The following is a 25,697-nucleotide window of genomic DNA, read 5'->3' as shown; positions in this document are numbered from 1 at the left end:
GACGTGCTCCAAAGAGGTTTATTAAAGCTGAGGATGAAGGTCACTTTGTTGTGAAGGCCATCATTGTCTTGAAATTACCAGCTGAGTGACAATCCCATGATGCTTAGGTGGGGCATTGTATCTTAAATTATTTTGTGTGGTGACAAATGACATCTTACTGTGATGAAAACACAGTTTATACAAATAAAGGTTGAATGTGCCCCCAGGTTTGTTATGGATCTACTTCAGCATGCTCATTGCCGGCTGGCACACGCACGTGTACACGCTTCAACATCAGTATGAATGTGACAGCGCCTCTTTAACCACGACCCCTCCCGACATTGAAGATGATAGATCTTCAAGGCTGCGAGTGTGATTTGTGTCAGCAAAGACATGCTTGACGAAGGCCCACTGAGGTCAAGCCGGAACGAAAACTGCTGAGCGGAAACTTTGAGCTGGGGCGCAAAATTCGATGTTTTCACCCGGAGCGGATACAGCCCACGCGGCATGTGGCGACACGTGGAGTTAGTTGAGTCGCTGTCATCAACAACAACAAGGCCGCTGTAGTAACACTTCGCATTCGAATAGTGATCGCATTGTATACAAACACCTGCGTTAAACGCACACCCGTGCTATCATGCCGGCACTTGTCGACTGCCATTGCCACATGACTGCGGAGGATTTTGATGCCGTGAGTGTTGTGTCCCACGATTGCCTGCCACACACGAGATTCAGGTGATGCACAGAGACGTCTCGATGCACTGCTGGTTCGTATTCCGGAGCGCATTATGGAACTGCGTGAGTTTGAATTCATGCTCGGTGGTTCGACTCGGTCATCCATCCTAAAGCGGCAGATAAACTGTTGTAAGGTAACTACTTGCAGGGAAACAAAGGTGTCAGTTTTGTTGCCAGATAAAAGGGTAAAAAAACAATTCTCATATTTTGTTACTGGCAAATGAGGTTCCAATGGTACATGCAGGAAGTCTTCAGTGCTTCGGAGAGATCGCTGACTTTAATTTAGAGCCATGCAGGAGCCCATGGAGACTCGCAGATGTCTCATTTTCAAGAGCGATCTGGTTAACAAATGTCTTATCCATAATATAGGTTGTTTTGGTTTAGATCGCGTACGTATAAATGTGTCGTTAAACCCGCTACCACCCGGCAGCCAATTAGTAATGTTTGTCACGTAAACAGAACGTGCCAATTCGTTACTCGTGCAGCACACCGGTGTGTTGGAGAGCAAACTCAGATTGTAAATGTTGTGGATTTGCTTTCCAACACACCACTGTGCTGTACTAGTAACACATTGGGATGTTCTGTTTACGTGACAAACCTTACTAAGTGGCTGTATCGGGTGGTGGCGGGTTAAACGACACATTAATATTTACGCGATCTAACCCCCAAAAAGCATGGATGATATTGGTCGCGAAAGCCTCCGTGTTGAAGGTCATATCGTTAGGTTTTGGTCACTGCCATAGAAATGTGCAATTACCACCATTGACTTAGAGCCGCAAACGGAGATGGTTACCGCTCGTTCGAGTAGGATGTTTACACGAGCTGTCTGAAACGGCAAGAAATTATTTGGTGATGCCAAATAATTTCTTGCGTTGGCGGTGGTGCAAAAACACAACAAAACCCCCTCAACACCGTCAATAACACTGACCTAAAAAAGGGAGAAATATAATTGGCGAAATTTCGAGCAATGGCCCTTCATAGCATACAGAGAGGCCAGCGAGAGAGAGAGAGAGTGGATCATTCATCTACGCCAATTTAAAAACTGCTCATCAGAAAACATGTTAACAATTGAGATCTCATCAGAAAACATGTTAACAATTGGGCTCTCATCAGGCCCCATGGAGTAAAGTGCAGTCTCCAACCGCTATTGTTCACTTCATCCATCACTGAACTCTCTCTACTGTGAAGGACAATTTCCCTGAAACGTCAACGATTATATATTTTTTCCATTTAAGGCGAAAGTGTTGTTGACGAATGTGTCGAGTTGTTTTCGGAATATCTTTGAGGTTACGTTTAATATCTTTACTTATATTCAGAAGATGTATGTATGTCGAACTTCTTTCGCACCGTACATAACCAAACGTGCTATGATGTTAGTTTTTAACGAATGGAAGCGGTATTGCCAATGTGGGGCTGTCTTTGTTTTGCTACATATTGTGCTCATTTATATGTGGCAGAGCTTATTGTACGCACTATGGATCTTAATGGGACACCAAGTTTGTGAATCTTTGACAAACCATAAAGTCAAAACCACATCGGTTTGCCATAATACAATATGACCCAGAGTACAATGGGCTCTGCCACATAAATGTAGTTGTTGCTCTGCATCTACATCAGCCATACAAAGTAGAAGAAGACTAAGTAATAACAGCAACAGAATAGTTAATGCACCTTATTTGAAATTAACATAGTTGTAATAGAAATAACACCACTACACATTTAGTATCTTATTACACACAACACGCACCACGTGCCATGCACACAACATCCTTACTTTTCATAATACATCCCACACCACGTGGCATGCACACAACAATACACTGAAATTAACACAAAAACATAGAATTAAATGTTCCCTGCACAAAACACAAAAACACACCAACATGCACACTCCAGTTCCTGCACACAACATAAACACCGTTCATTGCATGGCTATTCATGCCAGTATATTGATTAATTGTGATTTACGCAACTGGTGACATGTTCTGCATACTTGCAAATTGACATTGTAATGGACAAATTAACCCCCTGTCCCCTTTGCACTTGTAGGCGTACAGTGATGGCATTACCTTACTCTATTTAAGACCGAAAACAGGAAGACTTGTACACCATTCTGGTGTTGCCTAATAATGGTGGTTGTAATCAGCAAACTGGCATACTTAAATTGTAAATGTGGGTTTGCTCTCCAACACAGGTGTGCTGAAGTAACTAATTGGCACGTTTTGTTCATGTGACAAACCTGACACATTGGCTCTGTTGGGTAGGGGTCGGTTTACGACACATTTACATTGATGCAATCTAACCCCAATAAACGTTATTATGAATACTATTGGTCACAAAAGCTTACGTGTTAAACTAAAAGCGGTCCCCAAGATTTGAATACATTATATGCCAACAGCAATTGCAGCCATAGAGAGGTTTATCGCTTGGTGCAAACTTCTGGTTTCGGGAATATTACAAAAACTAATCTGAATGTCACGATCAGTTGTGCATTACGACATTGGCTCTCATGGTACAGACACATGAGTTGCTATTAACCTTGTTATGCAGTATACATTGCACCCGAAAAATACACACTCTTACAATTCACATTATAATTTGTGATGCGCAGTGGTTCAATCACTGTTCTATGATTCCCGGCAACCTCAGTTCGATTCCCGGCCATGGCTAACATCAGTGGGAAGTGATATATGAATCAGTCCTGTACAACTTGCACTGACCAGCGTGGTGAATGTAGGGTGGAACAACCCACATTCCTGATGTTTTCACGTGATCTTTGCACACAGCGTTTTAATTCGTTTTTTTTTTGGAAGATTTGCTGGTTTATTCCAGGATGTTTCTGTTGCGCGTCGTCGCTTTGAGATGTTCTGTGTTCATATTTTGTTTGTTGCGGTTGCACCCAACTTCAGAGCCGCATGGCTCACAGGGCTATACCTAATAAATGAAACTTGTCATCCAGCAGTGAAGGGACAAACGACCGTGATAAATTGTCGTTAGTTGTATTATAGAATTGAAATCATGCTAATGACACTTGTTATTGGAACCACACAATGATCATTGAGCGTCAACGTTGTTGAGAACATAACAAAATGAAGAGACAACTCCTCTTTCCTATACAGTACCATTTTCATCTCTCTACACACACACAAACTCCCTTTTGCACGTTCATAACAAAATCGACACAAGATGGTGATGGGGTTTGAATTGCCATAGCCCCCTAAACTTTCTGGTGGCTTACTGGACAGAGCTAAACATTTTCGTTGGGCACCCATCTCTGGGCTGAAATATCATCGTCCGCCGCAGTGTCACTGCCTACGTGCTGCCCTGCGCGTTGCTTAAGGCGTGAACGCACGCGAGTGCCAACGTTCTTGTAATTAAATGCATCATCATGGCAAAAACTAAATCTATCACCCGTAACCATACACGCAATACCAGGCGAGCACAGACGGGCCGCGGGGAACAGCAGCCTCCCAATTACCCCAACCACCCCCAACACGAGTGCGATGTTTAAACAACAACAACAACAAAGAGATGGCAGCTATCATCATTGATCTGAAATTATTCCCCACCATCACCCAATGGGATTAATTAGGCATCAAGGAGGCGGCGAGGTGGTGGGGAAATGGAAGAGGCAGTCGTGTGTAAGACTCTAGCCACGTGGAATTCCACATGCGTGTCTACGGTTAGCATTCAGATTAGGGTTGTTACAAAAAACGTAACAGTCTTGTATACACCCCGAGTGCTGTTGTAATTGTTGGATATATAAAGGCAACGATAATCATGATCACTGTGTTATACTGTGTCCATTATCCCAACACACAGTTTGACATTTGTCCCAAAGTATGTAAACACCGCGCTTGTAGTCAAATTACTTGTTTTTAAGTGTGGACACAAAAGTCATTGACATTTGGTTAAATAATCCATTGACGTGCTTGAATATTTTCATGAGTATTTAACACTGCATCCCTGCGTAAACACGTACGTATATGTAAATCAATTGTTTCAGTCTGCTGCCTTAACATGGCACAACAAATACCATGCCATTTCCACGCTTTTTTTTTACCGATGGTTGACCCTATCTATCTTCCCGGCATTGTTGTGAAAGTGTCTTCTGGAATGGAAAGGTTCTGAAACTGTGTGGGAGGCCACAGCTTGCGTGGGGTGTGGGGCAAGTAAGGAACTTTCCAATTGCCGTTCACATTCGCCACATTCGGCGTTGGTAGCGGTGCTGCCGGCATATGCTGCTGCTCACGGCTTTACCAACGTTGACCGCGGTTTTGGGTTGGAGCTTTTTTCGTAAAGCCAAGGGGAAGAGACGGTGTCTTGCAGTGATCTATTGGATTGACCTTTGTTTCAGACGCAGAAGCTGGGTGGCCTGGGTATTGCAGACTTTCTGTTGCAACTGTTGAACTTGCAACAGCTTGACGTGGATTAATGCGGTACCGGGCGTTTGGCTGATGTGTCTTTCGATTCATCGATTAATGTGAAAATATTTGCGAATTTTGCATCTGGGCTAAAATAATCCATATCTGAGTCTTATAGCTTTGAAAGATCATGACAATGTATTAAATCGATGGGAGGATGGGAGTGGATCAACACATGCTGAAGTTTTATTCTAGTGGGATAGATTATTTAATGTTATCTAACCTCACATGGCCTAAGTTCATAGTCACTTGAGAGCGTTCTCGCTTGCTCGAAAAGTGGGTCCACGAACTGGATTTGTGCTGTTACGTATACATGTGTGTTATGTAACGTGTATTATTTTAACAATTTTTTTTTCTAATGTACAATTGCTATTTATCTAGTGGGGGATATTTATTTTATTAGCACAAGACAGTTACACTATGGGAACCTCATTTGCCAGTAAAAATATGATAATTTTTTTTTACCCTTCTATCTGGCAACAAAACTGACACCTTTTTACAAGGAGTCATGTTTGCATAGACCGCAATACCTGCAGTCATAATACAAACAAAACACATAACTCTGATAATGTGCACTGTCCTTGAAGTTGATTGGTCCACACCCGAGACAGCTTTCCTTAGAGCCTAGTCTCACATGGGTTGGACCAGATGACGCCAAAAGGCGCACTCCTTCTAAAAAGATGTCAGTTTTGATGCCAGATAGAAGGGTAAAAAACCAATTATCAAGACAGTTATAGGCAGAGGAGAAGAGGAAGCTTTTGAGCTTCAACTTAAACAGGGACAGGGAGCCGACAGCACTAATGGCTGGGGCAAGGGAGTTCCAGATAATAGGGGCAGCGGAGCAGAATGAGCGACCTCCCAATCAGCAAAATAGGCCTGGGGAGTTTCGATTTAAAGCTTTCGTGACTGCAGGGATTCATCTTCTTGGTTCTTTCGGTAAAGTCACGTAGAAGGGAAGTAATAAAATAATAAAAACAAAACATAATAATATAATTCTCACGACGTTTCGGCCACAACGCAAGCAGCCGTCCTCTTCACCTGAGGACGGCTGCTTGCGTTGTGGCCGAAACGTCGTGAGAATTATTTTATTATGTTTTGTTTTTATTATTTTATTACTTCCCTTCTACGTGACTTTACCGAAAGAACCAAGAAGAGGCCTGGGGAGCTTCGGCAGAAGGCATTGGATTCTGGAGCCAGGAACTGGGTGGCCGGGGGTAGAGTGGCGAGAGAGGGGAGCGGCGGAAAGTGTAACTGTATACACACTTGTTGCAGAGATGCTCTTTTTTAGAAGTGACAGCGGCACAGTAATCGAAATGAGAGCCAATCACGACTGGAATGAGAGCGTATAGATAGCATACTGTCAAAGGAAAGATATAAACGTTAGAGTCAGGGTACAAATAGGCGTGAGAAGCATTCAATTAGACCAGCACTGAGTCAGTGGTAGTGTCCTTAACTGTGACCAGCGTCCCGAAAGTGAACTGGCTGTCAATGTTTCGATTTGTCATATGAATACTTCCATAATTTATTGTCTACAGGCATAGATTGTCTGAAAATTTTACCATTTCATCAATACACTGCATTTGAAGAGGCCTGTGAACGCACACCATTTTCATTCGAAAGTGACACAAAATACAGCCGAGCAAGTAGGTTCATTCGTGACGGCTGTTCCATGAGAATAAATTATTTCAGTTCCGCACGATTTTTTTTCCTTGTACTCTCCACAACTGTTTGGCGCAAAAGATAAAAAAACATATATATATGCTTCCACGTCACTCAATTGCTAAATTGCCCGGTTGCTATTTATGAAGTGAAAAGAGGAGGTGGATGTTTACGAAACTTCAAAGAGGGGGGGGGGGCGCCGGTTATCTGGGGTCACACTCCGAGCCACACGTCTGCATCGTGGACTATCACGCTGCCGTTGCGCCACAAGCGCGTGTGGTGCCCCTCCCGGAGTGGCACGGAGCTCAGTGCTGGGACTCTACCCCCAGAACGCACGACGCAACAACGGGAAGCACCGGGTTTCCCATGAGAAAATGTAGAAATGGCTCTGCCGAGTAATAGAACATTATCCACCCACACATCCGATGCTGGGTTGCACGCCGCCCCACCAAATTTGCTACATAGCGGCCGGCAAAAATACGGCCTATGAGCAGCATGATCCTCTTTGATGACTGCTTCGTGACTCGTATTCATGCGCATTGCTGCTCTTGTAATATTGCGTTTTTTTATGGAATAAAAACAAATTACGAGTGTGAATCACCCCTGCGCTACATCGATGATTGTGTCACGAGAGTGTACAATGCACCATGTTGAAAGATAATGTATGATGCGTTCTGTTTTCTGTCCATTGTCATTTCTTCAAAGTAATATTTTACAGCCCTTTGTTAATCCACTGCTGGGTGAAGGCATGTCAGCACATTGTCAGTCTTTGAGTGTTGTTGGACCATACTTCACTTTTCTGGTTAGTGCAGTTGGTGAAGCTTAGTTGAATAAAAAAATCCTACAGGTTGAGTAATGTATCGGTATCGAGTATAGAATTGTTTCTCTTTAACAGATACCACCGGCGTAATATACGATCATTTGTTTTAGAATAGTTTCATGATTATAATTGACTCTAATTGAATGGAAGCGGTCATGTGTAGCGCCACGGTGGTGAAATGTTAACTCCAGTGCCTGGTATACAGGAGGTTGTGGATTCAATCCCGATCCTGACGCCTGTATATATGGAGTTTGCATGTTCTCCCCGTAGTCGCGTGGATTTTTCTCCGGGTCCTCCGGCTTTTCTCTCCACATTTAGAAACATGCGTTTAGAGTATTTGGCTGCTATAAATTTCCACTTGATGATAAGCCACTTCGTTGAGCTATCATTTGTGGCCAGGTCGCTTCTGAAAAAGAGCTGTATAGCTTAGTGGGCCTTACGTGCAAAAATAAAAATAGCATGAACCGAATTCATTTACCAGGGTTCCAATTCACTTCTTGGACTTAATCGTAAATTTTCGTTTAAAATGTGTAAAATCTATCAGACAGTTAAAATGTACATGGCCGTTATACGATTTTTGAAAAAAATGCATCTGGTAGCAATGAACACATTTACAATACTATACTTTGTAAATACAGTATGTTACAAATTACGTATGATGGATTCCATTTAATTACAGACGGCTATAATCAGAAAAAAATATCCGTAAAAAGTTCCTTACCATACGAGTAAATACACTTTGATTTAAATATGAATTCTTTCTCTCCCCTACTGAGTGTAAACCCAGACAGGGTGTACGCAAACAAGCATCAGCACGGGCAATTTTGGTGTGAAACGAGCACGATATTTGTCTCGTTGCGTTGGGAACGAGATGTGGCAGGTCTGCCTTGGACATTGAATTGTGCATTGAGCTAAAGAAGGCCACACAATTTGTTGAGTGGCCTTCGGGAGCCAGTCACTCAAGGCAACGGGTTTTGGGGGTGGGAAGGGGGTTTGGGATTTTCGTGCCATTTTGGTTGTGGCCGCCACCTTGTGGAATATAAGGAGAACATCTTCCAGCGTGGAGTATGGTAAATAAAAAACACACAACTCGCCATGACTGAAATTTCTTGGTGGGATCGAGAATGGCTGCAGGTGTTCTTGGTTACGAGTCATGCCGTAATTTTTTTGTTATTTTGTTTGTTGTCCGGGAATATCATTGTCTCTATTGTGCGGATGAATTGCGCGTTATTAATGCAATTTATCATCTGTGCTTTTGCCAACTGCGTGTGTTTGTTGAAACAGGACATCGCAGAAGTAATCGAGAAAGCAAAGAAGGTAGGTTGAGTGAGCATGCATCGTTAAAGCCACATCCCTTACGAGGCATAACCCCAAGTAATAAAAGCATAGATCAAAAGACCGCTTGTGTCTGCGGGATGAAAAAGCAATCCTGAAATGTCAAGATACAATCCCTAACGATTCCTGGAATGTCGCGTTTTGCAGCGAGGTCTACGTTGCTAGGCATCTGTGTAAACATCGCTTGACTGATAATGCTTGTATGCCGGGAATGTGGAGAAATGGGCTTGCCAAACAATACATTACACGTCCAGTTACAAGATACAAGCGCAAACAGCCCTTAATTATTAAAAGTCCACCAGCCATTACAGCTGTATTCAGTTTGCCGTGTACATGACTATTAAAGCTGAAGGAAGTTCTCTTCTTGGGATCAGAACTCCCATGTTCTGGATGTTCTGCCATGTGACAAAATCTCGTATTGACACCGGGGTGTCCAGGCAGGGCTGGTGGCACTTGTGTCTGTTGCGGAGCACCATGGAGAGTTTGCAAGGATCTTGGAGTTGTCTGAACGGTACGTGGTGCAATCGAGAGAGAGACCAAGAAAAATTACACGAGTGTGTATGTGTGTGTGCGTGTGATGGCTTTTTTTAACATACTATCATGTAATCGGCATCTCAAATATACATGCGTTGTTGGTCTAACGTGTCTGGCTAAATGGTAGTGTGGTATCTATTGGACCTTTTTGGCAGTATCAAATTGATTGAACAATATGAATAGTAGTATGGTGTTATATTTTGTGGTAAGAAGTTGGTGGTGTCTGATTTAAACAAAATTCAGAATATAATCATCAGCCATGATCAGTCTACTGCTCGATGAAGGCCTCCCCAAGCTATAATAAAGTAAACTGCTCACACTTGATTACATCACCCAACTTATATCATGTTGTATTATACAGTTTTCACGGTAAAAAGGAATTTTGTATTGCCAGTAAAAAATCACGTTACAATTTTGAATGCCAAAAGGTCACAGTCACATTGCTCAGAAGCACATCGTCACACCCCATTGCGACAGTCCTGGCTGCAGCCCATGTATGTTAGCACTGAATCATTTCAATCATTTGACGCTGTGCAATGTGGCTAGCAAACAACTTTCTCCGTTGGTAGCAACAGTGATACATCATTTACGTGGATGTACCAAAGTCGAGCACTGTTACAATCATGAACGCAACAAGCAGACGCCATATAGAGTGAGTATGAGTGACAAATCTGACCGTCATTGAATGCACGTTATATGACATGCTGTGTTACAAGATATACTCTGATAGGGAACGCTTTAAAGAGGAATAAGAAATGTTCATGCATCGCCCGATCTTGGAATCCAAGTTGGTTTGAGCCTTGACAATGATTGGATGGCTGACCACCATGCATACAGCAGGTGTAAAAGGCTGTGAGGCTACATTATGGACACCACAAGACATTGGAGCGTAATCAAATGTTGTACTGTACTATGCTCCCACGTATGCGCACGCCTCGCCTTCACCAACCAGCATGGTGATGTATGGTCAATCAACCTGAACAGCATGGAGAGGCCCATCATCCACAGCACATTCACAAAAAGACTTGCACATGTACATGACAATATCATCAAGTGGAGACCCTTCTGTGTGTCTCCACATATAATTAAAAATATGCTTTAGTCCACTGGCCTTTTGGCTTTCCAGACCAATCTTATCAAGCAGCATTTGTGTAAGCAAGCAAACTCTGGAGCGGTTTCGACCTTCTGGGTCTCATCCAGGATTTTTTTCTGTTGCGTATAGTCACTTTAAGATGTTTCTTGTTCATGGTTTTGTTTTGTTGCGGTTGCACCCGAGTCAAGAGCCGCATGGCTCACAGGGTTATACGTAATAAATGAAGCTGAAACCGAATCAGCAGACTCGGCCTTGTTGGTATTACCAAGAGGGCAATACCATAATGGCCGTGGTGTGTGGTGTGCTGCAGGTTCCCTGGTTTTGTGTTGCCCTGCCTGGGCGTTCACCCGGTGCAGGGATCTCCCTGCCAACCACGCAGCGCCACCCTGGAGGTACCCACAGGGGTCTCGCAGTCCACAGCCACACCCGGCTCACATTAACGGACGTTAACCTTTGTACCGGGTGGGGAGAGCAGTGGTTATAGCGAGCTGCGCTATAAATACTAAACTTAACTTTTTGTTTTAGCAGGTAAGGCCCACTGAGCTTCAGAAGCGACCTGGCCACAAATGATAGCTCGACGAAGTGGCTTATCAAAGTGGAAATTAAAATTTGGTGACCTGATTTCGAATCCAGTCCACCACTAACATCAGCTACTGAGTGATATCTAAACCGGTAGCGAGTCTCCTAGACACTAACTTTGCATTGACCAGCATGGTGAAGTGTGGGCAAGCAGTCCCCACGACTGAAAGACGTGGGGATGCCTTAATCCAGCAGTGGATTGACAAAGGGCGGTAAAAAATCCCTTTGTACATTTGCGTCACGAAAAAAACGCAGCCGCTGACAAATTGTTACATTGCTCCCTGTTGCACTGGAATTCAGCATAGCCATGCCGTCCTTCTTCCCTTTAAAGTTGTCTTATTTTTAAAACTTGAATTGATGCGCATCACTCTATTTTTATAGCATGTTGAAATCCGGTAACTCTACAAACTTTAAAAGTTCAAACTACATTCGTACTTTTGTGACTTATTGTCATGTGATGCGAGAAATACGTCTCCTTCGTAGGAATGTGGAATTTCTAATCACTAGCTCATGGCTGTAAACAGATGAGTACCGAGGAGGAAATAACTCGTTTGACTATCACGTGATACAGCCGAGCACACAATCTAAATAAACTGTCTGGAAATCATGTTAGTGTACGTCACAAGCGGGTTTGTTCATGGTATTGTGGCAGAGGGCTTCCTTCAGGGAGAAAGTATAAAACTGATAGACAGTGATTTCATATTTATATTTAACTAGCCTATAGTTTATTCGGCAACATTCCCAGATAAAGAATATATTTTACCGGATGTCTATGCACATTTTATGGGCCCTTTCGCACGTGCCTGCTAACTTTACCGCATTCCTTGGGCCAATAGGCTACAGGCTATGGGCATTTGTAGACACTGGTTAATCTAGCCATAGTTTAGGCTTGCTGGAGTTTTATTCTGATGCTGCTCACCACTTATCAAGTTCAAGTTCATTTATTAGGTATAGCCCTGTGAGCCATTCGGCTCTTGAATCTGGTGCAACCGCACCAAACAAAAAACAAAAACATGAACACAAATCATCTTAAAGTGAATATGTGACTGAGTGCAAACAGAAAATCCATTGCCAACAATGAAGAAGCCTTAAAAGCGCTGGTGTAGACTCCACAAATATTTCAATAATTGAGTGTAGTTTCCCGGGTTGGGCTGCGTGTTAAGCATTTCTTCTCTTGAGCTTTCACCACGCACATCTGAGGGCATCTCCTGAAAGGCGGTGGGTAGACCTTCATCCAGCATTGGAGGGACAAAGGGCGATGTCCACAGTAGTGCGTGATGAAAACTCGAGAGAATCATTTCTCAAACCGCAGGCCTGACCCGTGGAGAACCACACTCTAGATTAAAAACAAATTTCTTTAGAAATGCTTTTTTGTATTCAGTTTATTGCCCTTCCCCCACACCTTCGATTAGCATGGTTGGCTACATAGGGTGCAAAAGATATTCAACATACGTATGTACACACACTTGGATTACAAGGAGCTATGAAAACATACACCTGCGAAACCTACAATAATGGTTAATGCAGCTGTGATCAGTGAGAGTGCGATGGGCCACGAGGCTTGAGGTTATGATGAGATGACTGTTTTGTTTCTCCGCTAGGACCTGATGTCTGCCCAGCCAGTGATAGAGCAGCAGTGCGAGCGCTTGATGGCTGTGGGAGAGGTGGGTCTGTGCCTTTTTTTCTTTTTTTCTGACAAATTATGCTTTTTAAGAATCGTGCCTCGGTGGCAACACTCTCACATGAATTGGACTCGTGTAGCTGTCGGTGGAAACACGACTCATTGTTCAATGATCACACATTTCGTGTGGTTTTCAGTGTGTGGGGAATAGTTTACGGTAACACCTGTGATGTGAATACGTTTTGAAACGTGCCAAATTGTTTTTTCGACACCATTATAAGGGAGTGCAAGTACAGCAATGTACACTTTTCCCGATGTGAATAAGTTGCGATCGTGAATTAAAAAAGTACAACAATAGGATTGATAATGCCGGAATTACATATGCAGACTTTCCTGGTAATGTACATTTAATTCATCTTAGCAGATCTGTATTGTAACTAAATAGGTTAGAATACAAGGCTGACCACATTACAAATGACCGTTGTCATTGTATCTAATCTAATGGTTTCTAAAAATGCAGTCCTAAGAGGTTTGTCCATAAAATTATGCATATAAAATGGAGGAAAAAAAGTTAATGGAGATTTGATTTTGTAAAAGGCTACCTTGAATACATTTCAAAATAACGTGTGGGTAGTGCAGAAAGCCGAGCATAGCCAAAACCAATATGTGAAAACAATGCTAAGAGCTGGTAATGCACAAGCTGTGTCTTTTATTGTGTACTGCACGTTGGAAAGTTAGAGTAGGCCTTTAAGTAGGCGTCAGGGCTTGACACGTCATCAAAGGTAATGGGTAAGGATTATAGAGGAATATACATCATTAGACAAGGCTACATTTATCACGATAAGGTGGCTAAATTTAGAATGCTCTAGTTTGTATTTTATTACACGACAATTTATGAAGCTGTCCGTATGGAAGACCATTAAACAGCAGTGTGCGACATGACTGTTTTGGGACGTATCGGACACATCACGTTGTTGTTTAGATGTATTATTGTTAATGTATTATTATGAGTTGCCTGATTTTCTTTCTGGATAAAAAATAATGGAGATACCTATATCTATTGGTTATTGATACATACTTCCAAGCTCACCACTTCCCACGAAATAAAATGTACAGCCCTTTGTCAATCCACTGCTAGATGAAGGCCTTCCCACACTGTGCCAATCGTGAGAGTTGTTTCGGGAAGATTTCACCACACTCGTCAGTAAAACTTGGTGAAGGGGAGCCTAGGACCAGTTCAGATCCAACTTGCCACCGATGTTATCTGTGGCCAGGAATCGAACTCCACTACTTGCACAATTGCTTCCCTCAATTCTGTGCATTGTGCTATTACTCAGAGAGTTCTGTACTGGAATTGAGTTTTCTGTAAGTATCGATTTAAAGCTTTCGTGACTGCAGGGATTCATCTTCTTGCTTCTTTCGGTAAAGTCACGTAGAAGGGAAATAATAAAATAATAAAATTTAAACATAATAAAATAATATTATAAAATCATATTATTTATTTTTTTATTATAAAAATAAAACATAATAAAATAATATTATAAAATCATATTATTTTATTATGTTTTATTTTTATTATTTTATTATTTCCCTTCTACGTGACTTTACCGAAAGAACCAAGAAGATTTCTGTAAGTAGTTTACTAAGAAATTATCCCCAACTCATCTACATTATTAATTTGTCATGGACACCTTTGCAATCTAAGAGGCTCCTCAAAATCCCTCGGTTATGTCCCATGTGTTCATATGAAGTTTGGACACTCCTCTTGCTACCGTAATGCCACTTGTACATGGAATAACATTGTATATCTTTTACATTTAAAAAGTATTTTAACTATACCATATACCTAATTAAAATATATATTACTGAAATGCTAAGTTATATGTAAAGGTTAATATATTTGTGTTATGCTTAATGTTCCCATGGGCATTTTTTTTTACTTTTGTACAATTATACCATTGACCTTTCATCACATGTGACATGGACATAGTGGTACTTGGTTTGAGCAAGGTTTCCCTTGATTAAGAGGTGATTGATTGGAACAGACTCTCATCTGGTTTTAAACTTTAAAGGCCATCAATGAAGGAAAAGTTGTGAAATTACAGTTTAATTTCTAAAAGGCTATTACTACAAAGGCCACCAAAACGGGTCTTAGTTTTTCTAACAATAGTAATTGAAAAGTTTTCATCTTATTATAATGAAAACATTATACTTGGAAGCACTGAAAACCCTCCCTGGCAAATACCTACTTTAAAAACAGTGTTGCCAACGTAGCACATCTTCCCATGACACATTTGAGTTGTAAACCAACCACGCTGATATTTAAAAACAATAAAATATATGGCATCGTTTGCACACCCTTTGCTATGACGTATGTAACTGCACATTGCCACCTTTTTATTGCAGCTCTGTCAGTGAAAGCTTATGACAGAGACAATGGAATGTCTCAAAGGTCAAGCTACTGTGACATGTCTAACCTTCGTCATGGGTGTTATCACTGCTATTTATTTGCACCAATAATCGAGTGCGATACCGTGGATAGGGAACTCCTGCGCATAAGATTCACACATCCACAATAGTGTATTCAGCATATTCTAGTCTAACAGTACCATGACAACACACTGCAGTGATTGTCATATCTAGAGCATCGTGGTTAAATGTTTTAATGTATTTACTTATTCTTGTGCGTTTGTGAATACTTGTATGCATTGCGTGTTGGGGGATTTTCTTACAACCATTGTGGGAGTGTGTCACCACAGTACTGGCATTTAAATGTTGGTGTTTCAAACAAATTAGTTGAAGCACAATCAAGTAAGTCTCATCCGCAGAACAATATCATTCATTAATTGATGTTGTTTTTTATGGATCGATCAATGAGAAATGCTCTGACAAGCAGTACTTCCTGAAGATGCCTCCAATGTTGGAGGCGAAACGTCGCAAAGGAAGAGTAACTTTTAAAAGAGCATTTCTCAAAATCAGAAATGCCAACGTCAATTATACAAAACTGGCAAAACAGCCAGCGACTATGAGTGGATATTATTAACAGCAAATGTTATCTTCCATGCAAGGCCACCAAAACGTGTTTTGGGACCCCGGGGAAAAATTACAGATGAGGTCCTCCGTGTGAAGTTCTTTGGGCTCTTTCTGAAGCCCCCCTCGGCCATTTTTGTGGATCCCCTCAGATCTGAGGCCCAGGGAAAACTGTCACGTATACAATCAAATAATAATAATAGAATACGACGTTTCGGTTGCAAAACAAGCAACCATCATCAGGTAAGAATGAATGAATAAACACAGACACGGGACCAGCATAGGCAGACATGCAGAGAGGGACACAATGTGTCTCTCTCTGCATGTCTGCCTATGCTGTTCCCGTAGGGGACACACAATGTGTCTCTCTCTGCATGTCTGCCTATGCTGGTCCCGTGTCTGTGTTTTATCATTCATTCTTACCTGATGATGGTTGCTTGCTTTGCAACACACACAATGTGTCTCTCTCTGCATGTGTGTCCTTGTGTGTGTCTCTCTCTGCATGTGTCTGCCTATGCTGTTCCCGTGTTTGTGTTTTATTCATTCTTACCTGATGATGGTTGCTTGTGTTGCAACCGAAACGTCGTATCCTATTATTTGATTTGATTTTCTCGGTGAATTTACCGAAAGAACCAAAGAGTAATTCCTGCAGTCACGAAAGCTTCGAATCTAGTTTCCCCCCACCCCACCCCCCTCCTCCCTTGCTGCTGCCCTGCTTCCATTCACTTCGTTGAGTCTTTCTAAGAATCCTCAACCTTTATAAATGTCCACGTTGCCCGAGTTGTGCGCGAACCACCAGAGGGGGCTCTTGCGTTGCTTGCAGGCAGAGGTCGCAACCGGGTACCCGATACCCGTACCCTACCCGATACCCGGCTACTCGTACCCGGCCGGGTACGGGTAGCCGGGTACCCGGTTGCGACCCTGGTGCGGCCGGGTACGGGTAAGGAATCAAAACCCGTTTGCGACCTCTGCTTGCAGGTGGGGCTGGACTTCAGCCCCCGTGTGGCCAAGACGGAGCAGGACAAGCAGGGCCAGAGGGAGGTGCTTTCTCGCCAGGTGGCGCTCGCCCTACGGCTTGACCTGCCCCTGTGAGTGTCTTGGCAACGACCAACAAAACCCTCTCCGCTCTCTGCCCAAGCCCACATGGCCCACATCGAATGCGGCCAAGTGTTGCCAACTTCTTTTAGGGCGCGCTAGGTTGCCAAATGGGTTTTGGAGAGTCCACTCGATGTCTCGATATGGGTCACCAAAAAGGGAAGCATTGTCAAACTCATCATTGAGACGAGATATTGTACATTTGCATGTAACACTGTAAAAAAAAATACTACAGTAAATATAAAGTAACATAAAAAAAATAGCACAGTCCTGCTGCTAGTTTGTAGTCGGAAGTGGGGCAATGATTCACCGCAATTGCACACACACGGGGCACGCGCACACACACACACAGACGACAAACAACAACGATCCCCCCGTGTAGCCTTAACAGACTAAGGGGGCAAGTGCTGTGAGTGACACTTATGAAGGCTGGTTCAGCACACGAGGGGGTGGGTGGCCAACACCACGCCCGGCCGCCTTTGTGTCCCCGGTGGTGATGTTTACACACCACACCAAGGCACTGGTCTTGTCCGTGAGCAAGAATCGAACTCGGGTCACCGCTTTTGTAGTGCAGCGCGCTGACCGCTACGCCACTGCTCCCCACATAAAGACAAAGATCCCCTTTGTAGCCTTAACAGGCTGTTGGGGCAAGTGCTGTCAGCAAGCACCTATGAAGGCCGGAACGGTACACGAGAGGATGGATGGGCAGCACCACCTCCCGGCCACCTTTGTCCATGCGTGCACACAAACACTCCCAGCGCTAGGTCCACTCGTTACATCTCGCGGAGGATCGCTCCTCTTAAAACAGTTCAGTTTGCAATTGGCAGTTCGCGTTTTAAGTATTTCTTCTTTTACACGCTTTTTATTAACTCTGCTGTTGTGTCCTCAAATCTTCTAACTAAATTTGTACCCACTTCCCAATGTGGTATCGACTGCAAACTTGGTATACTTATGTTATACTGATGACAATACTATATTCTATCATTAAAAAAGACATATTTAAAAAAAAAATTACATGTTATGTTTCGGCTTGGCTCTAATTGTCCACACTCAACTGACGGTGGCTGTAAATGGCCACGGTCCCCTTACGTTATGGCAAGCTTCGGGGCCACTTCCTGGAGTCGTGGAGTTCTTCCATTGCTAGTAGGGCACATTTCATTAAAGCGTGTTTAAAGAAAAAAATGTTCAACATTACTTATTTTTTGTATTTCATGGAAGCTGGTTCGTAAGCACGGGTGTTTGTAAGTCGGTGCGTTCATAAATATTGGACTGCTTGTGCTGTACAACCATCAGTGTGAAAAATAAGTGTATATTATTGATATATTAAGATATATTACCTTGTATATTATACTAGAGGTATTATTAGCTTATCATATACACATTTTTACACTTATATGTGCATAGTCGCCATAAATGTAGTATGTGGGTGAAAACTTAAGAGAGTACGTGTAGACATCAAATTAACTGCGCTTGGGAGCCATCTGCTGGATGATTGTCACTTTGCAGCGTAAACCATTTGGATGTTCATGGTAAAGTTCGTTAATCTCGAGTACATTATGCCGCCGAGGTACCAAAGTACGTAAACACGGATTGGGTATCACTCAGTTGAGTACGTTATAACAAAAGTACGTAACACGGGAGGGCGTAGATCGGGTATTACTGGATATCACACATCGAAAATGTATGCAGGATCCTTTATATACGTGGAATCATGTCACTAGACAATTGGCCGGCTATTAAATATCGTAGATTGATACATGATCATTAATGCACACCTGGAATCGCTCCAGAGTCTGCGTAGTGCCCTTGTTCCAAAAAAAGTTGCTAGATTTGACTTAAATGCACATAGTTGCGTGATCACCCAATGAGCTTGCTTGGTTTGATTCAACTGATGTAGGATCTTGCATGGTGGTGTTTGTTCTGCAGGAATGTGCACTCGAGGTCCGCTGGTAGACCAACTATTCAACTTCTCAAAGAGCAAGGTTCGGAAATAACAAGTGACATTCAAATTGAGATAGCATTTTTACAAAGAATAAACTTATAGATAGCACACTTTTTAAAGAAATGTTCAAATTACTTAAAAAATAACTGCCCAGTTGAGTATCCTTACATTGAGAGAAAGTTCAAAATGTAACTTGGCCCCTTTATATATTACTTTATTGCAATAGTCATCAGTAACTTATTTTTGCTTTGCCTATGTTATTTTCATATGATTAAATGCCTGTTAAATATTGTACAGGTCACAATAATTTCTTGCTGAAATGCGCATTGAGACAGTGTTCATCTCCTGTTTAAAGTCCTCAGCCAATGGTGGAAATTCCACATTCCTATGATGACATCTAGTCTACCAATATGACATCAGCTGTTTACTTCCCCATGAAGTGGCACTAATTTAATCAACCTTGGAGGTTTGGTGGACTGTGTCAATCCCCAACCCGGATTTGAACTCGTAACCTTTCGATCGCAAGCTGCTCTATTGCGGAGTCACCCGGTCAGAAATCTTGTATAGAGTGGTTAAGTATCGGTTAATCACCGGGACTGTCTGTGCTTTGCTCACATGATCCAGGAGCCCAGAATGTGTTGCTGCATGCCTTTGATGGGAGGCCTTCTGTGGCAATGGAGGGCGTTCAGGCTGGATACTTCTTCTCCATTCCGCCTTCCATCGTCCGCAGTGAACAGGTTTGTTGAAGTGGATTTTCCAAACAGGCGGTCGGCTGACTCAGAGGTCAGACACGGAGCTGGCACTGCTGAGATACTGGGTTTGAATTCAGGTTTCAGCTGCCGGTAATCCAAATAGTTTCTAAACTGTATCCCTTGCCTGGTACACGGGTCTTGGCTTTGATTCTGACCCTGACGATGCCTGTATATTTGGAGTTTGCATATTCTTTTCCTGTGGTCATGTGGATTTTTTTTTATGTATATATATAAGTTCATCCAGTTTTGCCCGTCATATTTAGAAACATGCATTTAGATCATTTGGCTACTGCTATACATTCCCGCGTGTGATGTAAGCAACATCGGTGAGCTATTATGTGTGGCCAGGTCATCTTTGAAAACGAGCTAATAGCTCAGTGGGCTTTACCTGGTACACTAAAATAGTTTAATTCCTGTACACACAAAAAAAACAGTTTTTACAATTGTGTTTTCACTTAATTTTGTTAAATTGCCAGTTATGAACATTTTAAATATTTGTTTCACTTCCATGCAATAAAGAATACTCTGTAGCAGAGCAGGTGGGAAGAGTTTTCTCCCTGATGTGAATAAAGGGGTTTCTTGAGCTGTCAGAAACAATTTGATGTCTCCTTTTGCAGACTCTTCTGTAACATAAGGCGATGGATGTGCTCACTATGAGAGCTCCAAATGTACTAAGTTTAACAGAATGTCTAAACTACAAGCAGGATATAATTGTGACAAGAAAAAGTAACCAATTGAGTTCCTCTGATAAAGATATTATTTTTAATTCCAGTTCACCTTTTAATTCAAATTAGTATCGTGAATAATGGTCATTTGGAAATTTAACAGGAGGGATAGAAATGTTTTCATCCAAAAAAAAACAAATCCTACTCGCGAACAGGTTAACACTACGTTATCATTTACGTTTTGCTAAATAAATGCGTTCAGGAGGCAGTGAATACATTTTAGGTTTAAATACACCACGTGATGGGGTCCAATCACAGTTATAATCAGGATAAGACTGTAAAAAGCACATACATCGCAGTACGGTAAGTGAAGTCTAATGGCCACAGCATAGAAAAAAATCATTTTTGGTGAATGCAAAGTTACTCAGCCAAGGCATACATTTAATTAAAATAAGCTAAGATATTTATCTAATTTGTTATTGCAAACCCAGGCCAGTATGTGTTGCTCATGCCATAAAGCAACAGAAACTGATTATGTATTATACTCTTTGGTTTTTTCGATAAAGTCACGTAGGTAAAAAATAAAATAAAATAAATGAAAACTAAATTAAATCAAGACGTTTCGGAGGCAACACAAGCTTCCGTCTTCAGGTGAAACTGTAACGATTTAATTTAGTTGTTTTTATTTATTTTATTTTATTTTCTACCTACGTGACTTTACCGAAAAAAAACAAAGAGTATGAATCCTTGCAGTCACGAAAGCTTCAAATCTAGAATTGATTATGTTTTGTTGAATACATTTCCCATTTGGAGCTCCGCATTGAGCTAAAGTGTGGTCAAACAACCCTCATGATCGACTTGATGTGGACAGACCCTCATCCGGCAGGGGATTGACAAGGCACTGTATAATATTAATCGATATAATGAGCTGCCCATCTATCTGGAGCTAACGTGAGTTTTGTTTCTCTCAAGAAGGAGAAACTCGTGAAGCAGTTGCCTCTGGAGTACCTGGTGCTGGAGACAGACTCCCCGGCCCTTGGGCCTGTCAAACAGGTATATCAGCAAAAACACCTCCGTTCACAATGGAAATGGCAAGCGCTTTAATTTTAATGAGGGTTGTGGAAAAATTTAGTGTGCTATATTAAACGACTCGCTTTACTACCCGGCTTCGCCTGGGACTTGGATTCACCAGGCCTGGCCGCCTTTGTCTCCCCAGTGGTGATGTCTCCCCAGTGGTGATGTCTCCCCAGTGGTGATGTCTCCCCAGTGGTGATGTTCACACACCACACCAGTTACTCGTTTGAGGCTGAGTCGACCTAGGGGAGGCCCAGGACTGGTTCAAATAATCATCACCGGTGGTGGCCGTGAGCGGGAATCGAACTCGGGTCGCCGGGTTCGTAGCGCAGCGCGCTAACCACTACACTACCGCTCCCCCCACACACACGCACGCGCGTCCATAGGTACACATACACGCATAACATCAGCAGGCACACTCTGTTACGCTTTCGCATACGGGTCACATGACAGATTTGACCTCAGCTCACTTGCCGTGCAAAATATATGAATTATTGCGTCCCCCCCACCCCCAAAAAAATACAAAAGTCTATTTTTATAATTTTTGTATGGTGTACAGTCTGGAAAGTACCCACATGGCAAATTTCAAGTTTGTTGCATGTCGGGAAGTACGCTAAACATTTTGAACAGACACACATAATCACGAATTTCCATTTTATATATATGTAAAAGAATGAATGACGCATTGCGACTGTACTGTCACTTTCATATTTTGCAGACAAGAAATGAACCCAGCAATATTGTGGTGTCCTGCGAGTACGTGGCGAGGGTAAAGGGTGTATCGGTGGAGCATGTGGCACAGGTCACCACTGCCAATGCACTGAGGCTTTTTCCAAAACTTACACGTTACATTAAGCTCTGTTAGTTACAAAACACACCACTCCCTAGAAAAAGACACACTGTAAAACAGCAGCCAACTCTTGATATTTTTTCGAGCGTGCTTTCAATGTGTATTTTTATCCCCCTTTCTGTGACCACTGACATTTCTTCGGCCACTGGTTAGTTGAGAATATCGATTAAGTTGTTTTGGAAGCCTGAAGTCGGACAATGTGAAAAACATGGTCATCCCAGTTAAACTGCGCTTCAGTAACGATTGCTTCATTACTTGTGCATATCATTAGTGTGTTTGAAACATTAACTTACAAATACATTGAGCGATGTTTTGTACACACAATATATTTACATGTTATTTCGTGACCATCAGGTTGATTACTCCAGAATTATAATTAGCAGAGCAGAATTTCCTTTTAATGAGAGTGGTGCAAACTGTCACGGTTACACAATGAAATTGGCATGTCTGTTCATACTACAGCATGATCATGTGCCAGTTTTTTTGCATGTAATTTTCACGTAATACTGTATGCAGTGCCAATGATGCACTTGCAGAGTCCTTATTTCTCCACCAGTGAGTGGGAACATTTTGCAAATCATGTTACATGCATTTATTTTCATCCCCTATCATTTATCCACTGCATATTCATGGTCCTGCAATATAACAAGCCACCTAGTGCCTGCACATGAGCTGATTTCATCGCTCCATGTCCGTGGCCCATGTATATTTGGTCCTTCCCTTCGTAGTTACTGCTAACCATTGGCCAAAATCCCTTCCAATGATGTGTGATCTCCAAGCCCATGTTTCCTAACAGGCAACATGACTTAACAATCCATTTACTCTTTTAAGTGTCAGGATCCACAGACAAGAAAGAAGGCAGCCACGCGATGCCCAAGCTGTTATCGACCAATTAATGAGTGTTTACATGTGGGAGGAAACCGGAGCACCCAGAGAAAACCCACGCGCGTGAGGGGGAAACGCTCTATCCCGTACAGACAGAAGGTGCAGAGTCCACATGTGAACTGCCTTCTGGCAAGCCAGGTTACGACGCCTTGATCCACAAACCTTCGCCTCCATGGCTCCGATGAGCACGGTTGGCTGCATACGGTGTGAAAGAAGTTTAACATACATACATACATGGCTGGATTATAAGCGTGCACCACTACAGCCCGACAGTTCAGCAACTGTTCCAAGTGTACGTCCTCTGGTGTAGTATCCAATTGCGTCGTCTGACAGATTTGTAGACTATGAAAATGCATTTGACTCGGTTAAAACTGACAGTCCTTCAGGCTGCGACAAATCAAAGCATAAAATAAATGTCTTTTCAAAGCATTTAACACATGCACTGAGATATGATACAGAAAGTAACAGAGTACACATCAACGGAGTAGTCACACGAGGAGCTGCTTTCGCCAAAGTAATTTCGCATTGACTTCAGATTTTTTGGGGAAAAATTGGGTTGTAGAAAAAGCTAAAAATATTATTTGATATAAATATTAACCATCTTATATTTGCTGATGACATGGAAGTAACAGGAAATTATATAAGCACGCTATAAATACGGCTGCAAAGTGGTACCTAATATGAGCAAAATTTGTCCCGTGTGCACATTACCATGTATTTATATGAACAGGGTATTCATAAAACGATGCTTTAGGTTTCATTACATGTGTTTCTTAAAATAATACACAAGTAGTTTGAAATCATCACTGATAAAACAATGAGTGGGAGTATATAACTATGCAAAATAACGCAATGTACGAGCTACCTCCAGTGTCTGCCGTCAGCTTTTTCACTATGAACATAAACTGCTCTGTGCTATACGCCAACTTGTTCACTATTTCCTGTGTCAACGTCTGTGTTCACTACGTTTTGTGTCATCAAGAAAGAGTCGTGAATTAGGCATATAGCACAGAGCAGCGTGTGCTTTTGGTGTTACGATTAACGCAGTTGGCTACGTACTTTACAAAAGAAGTTTAAGATACGAAAAGCTGATAGCGTATGCTGGAGGCGCCCACTTTGCATTATTAAAAACTCCCAAACTACAATACTTGTATTTTGTAAACTTGGATTTCCAATTGTATGTGTATTATTGTAGGAAGTAGGTGTGATGCAATCTAGACAGTCTTTTTCGTCTTAAGACCATGTATGTACATTCTAAATAAACCTTTTGATAACCTCAAGTCGTTCATTTCATGTGGCATGTTTTATTTAATTACCTAACCCACAACGAACCCCTTCGTGTCGACACATGACTTGATCGTGCATGTCAGCCAATGTGTGTGTATGTTGAACTTCTTTTGCACCGTACGTAGCCAAGCGTGGGGATGGTGGGGCTGGGTGGGGAGGGGCTGGTCACCCCGTGGTGCCCTTATAAAACTCAACGTTTGACCTACTCACGCCGGCTTGTGCCCGCCCTCACAGTCGGCCATATTTGCGGAATACACCACGCCGCTGTTGACCCTGGCCATTGACCGAGCAACCCAACGTTCCTACCAGCTCCCTCCGCAGGAATGTGTTATAACGCATGTGTTATATAGTTACTGTAGTTATTTGCATGCACCTTTTTATATTCACTGTAGTTATTTTCATGTACATTTTTCGGCGGCCAAAATAAATGTGCAAGCTAAATAAAGGCTCTGCTTTGACATTCGTCCATGCTCTAATCCCTCATAACCAGACTCAAGTGCAAGGTGTTCCTGTATCCGAAACCTAACAAGTCATTATGAGTGTTGCACACCTAACTTTTAACAACCAAAATTTTAATAGGCTGTGCCTGTCCAAAGGACACACACACTATAAATACTGTACCATCGCACTTTACTCATTGCTACCTTTGTAAATTGACACGTTATTCAACCGTTGCTGTTACAAACCCCAGCACACTATCGTAAAACAAGTCCACAAACGTATTTCAATACTTCTGTTACAGCAATTATTATTCATAATGCGATATTAAAAATTTATATGTGCTGTGAGCGTACAAAACAAAGTCAATACTTTTTTGCAAGATCGCTGTTGCTTGTCGTCTTTCTCGAGAATTGCCCAAGATTGACCAAAGATCCCAATGAAGGACTGCTAAAAATAGAGTATTAACGGGCGTTCCTAGATACGCGGTTTTATTACGATATGCCAGGTCACAGGCTTTGTTTTCCCAAGATTGGAAGGCAGCGTGTATTAATTTAAATGATGATGAGTCCACTTTGACATGCAAGCCATGAGTGAATAAATTATTCCACTGTACCTTCCTAACAAGCGTCTGGTTTTTATTATTAATTGTAGGTCTAATGAAGGATGGGCTACGTCATGCCCAATTCAGTTCTAATAATACAAACATAAAAACGGGTTGCGGCTTAATTTTTGCGTGAAATTTAGATAGATATTTTAAAAAATCGCTCTTTCTTTTCTGAGCCCCCCCCCGCAAAAAGCCAAGCAAATCACATTAGCTCATGTCACGTGTGGACTGCGGGGAAAGCTGAAAACCTCCAGCTCGCCCCCTCGTGGCTGCAGCCAAATGGCTTTATTCAC

At 42.2% G+C, this 25,697-nt stretch overlaps 1 protein-coding gene across 4 annotated transcripts; it reads left to right on the top strand.

The window, feature by feature from the left end:
• The first annotated feature begins 371 nt into the window (after positions 1 to 371).
• Positions 372 to 24,485, top strand: TATDN3 (TatD DNase domain containing 3). Of its 4 annotated transcripts, none has more exons than XR_013637064.1 (10): positions 372 to 670; positions 8,902 to 8,934; positions 9,390 to 9,463; positions 10,890 to 10,971; positions 12,760 to 12,822; positions 16,788 to 16,897; positions 18,831 to 18,886; positions 19,471 to 19,583; positions 21,236 to 21,656; positions 22,056 to 22,116. XR_013637064.1 is itself a non-coding variant. In XM_078858425.1 (10 exons), exons 1-10 carry the CDS (start codon positions 617 to 619, stop codon positions 22,200 to 22,202), a joined length of 810 nt encoding a protein of 269 aa, XP_078714551.1. In that variant the 5' UTR covers positions 372 to 616; the 3' UTR covers positions 22,203 to 24,485. The 4 variants fall into 4 exon arrangements, 3 of the variants coding, with proteins under 3 accessions (XP_078714551.1, XP_078714550.1, XP_078714552.1); XM_078858425.1 differs by having other exon boundaries at positions 21,239 to 21,316; positions 22,056 to 24,485; XM_078858424.1 differs by having other exon boundaries at positions 21,236 to 21,316; positions 22,056 to 24,485.
• Positions 24,486 to 25,697: the final 1,212 nt, after the last annotated feature.

Source organism: Lampetra fluviatilis, chromosome 7 (genome assembly GCF_964198595.1).
Source record: "Lampetra fluviatilis chromosome 7, kcLamFluv1.1, whole genome shotgun sequence".
Lineage (NCBI taxonomy): Eukaryota > Metazoa > Chordata > Hyperoartia > Petromyzontiformes > Petromyzontidae > Lampetra > Lampetra fluviatilis.
The sequence above is the reverse complement of the archived record's forward strand: the minus strand, read 5'-3'. Positions and strand labels throughout refer to the sequence as shown.

What these genes read in the sequence shown, in the direction of transcription:
- TATDN3 (XM_078858424.1), top strand. Translation starts at nt 617, where the DNA reads ATGCCGGCACTTGTCGACTGCCATTGCCACATGACTGCGGAGGATTTT. An exon ending in CTGCGGAGGATTTTGATGCC is followed by an intron (nt 671 to 8,901) that starts GTGAGTGTTGTG and finishes TTGTTGAAACAG; the next exon opens with GACATCGCAGAAGTAATCGA. An exon ending in TAATCGAGAAAGCAAAGAAG is followed by an intron (nt 8,935 to 9,389) that starts GTAGGTTGAGTG and finishes CGGGGTGTCCAG; the next exon opens with GCAGGGCTGGTGGCACTTGT.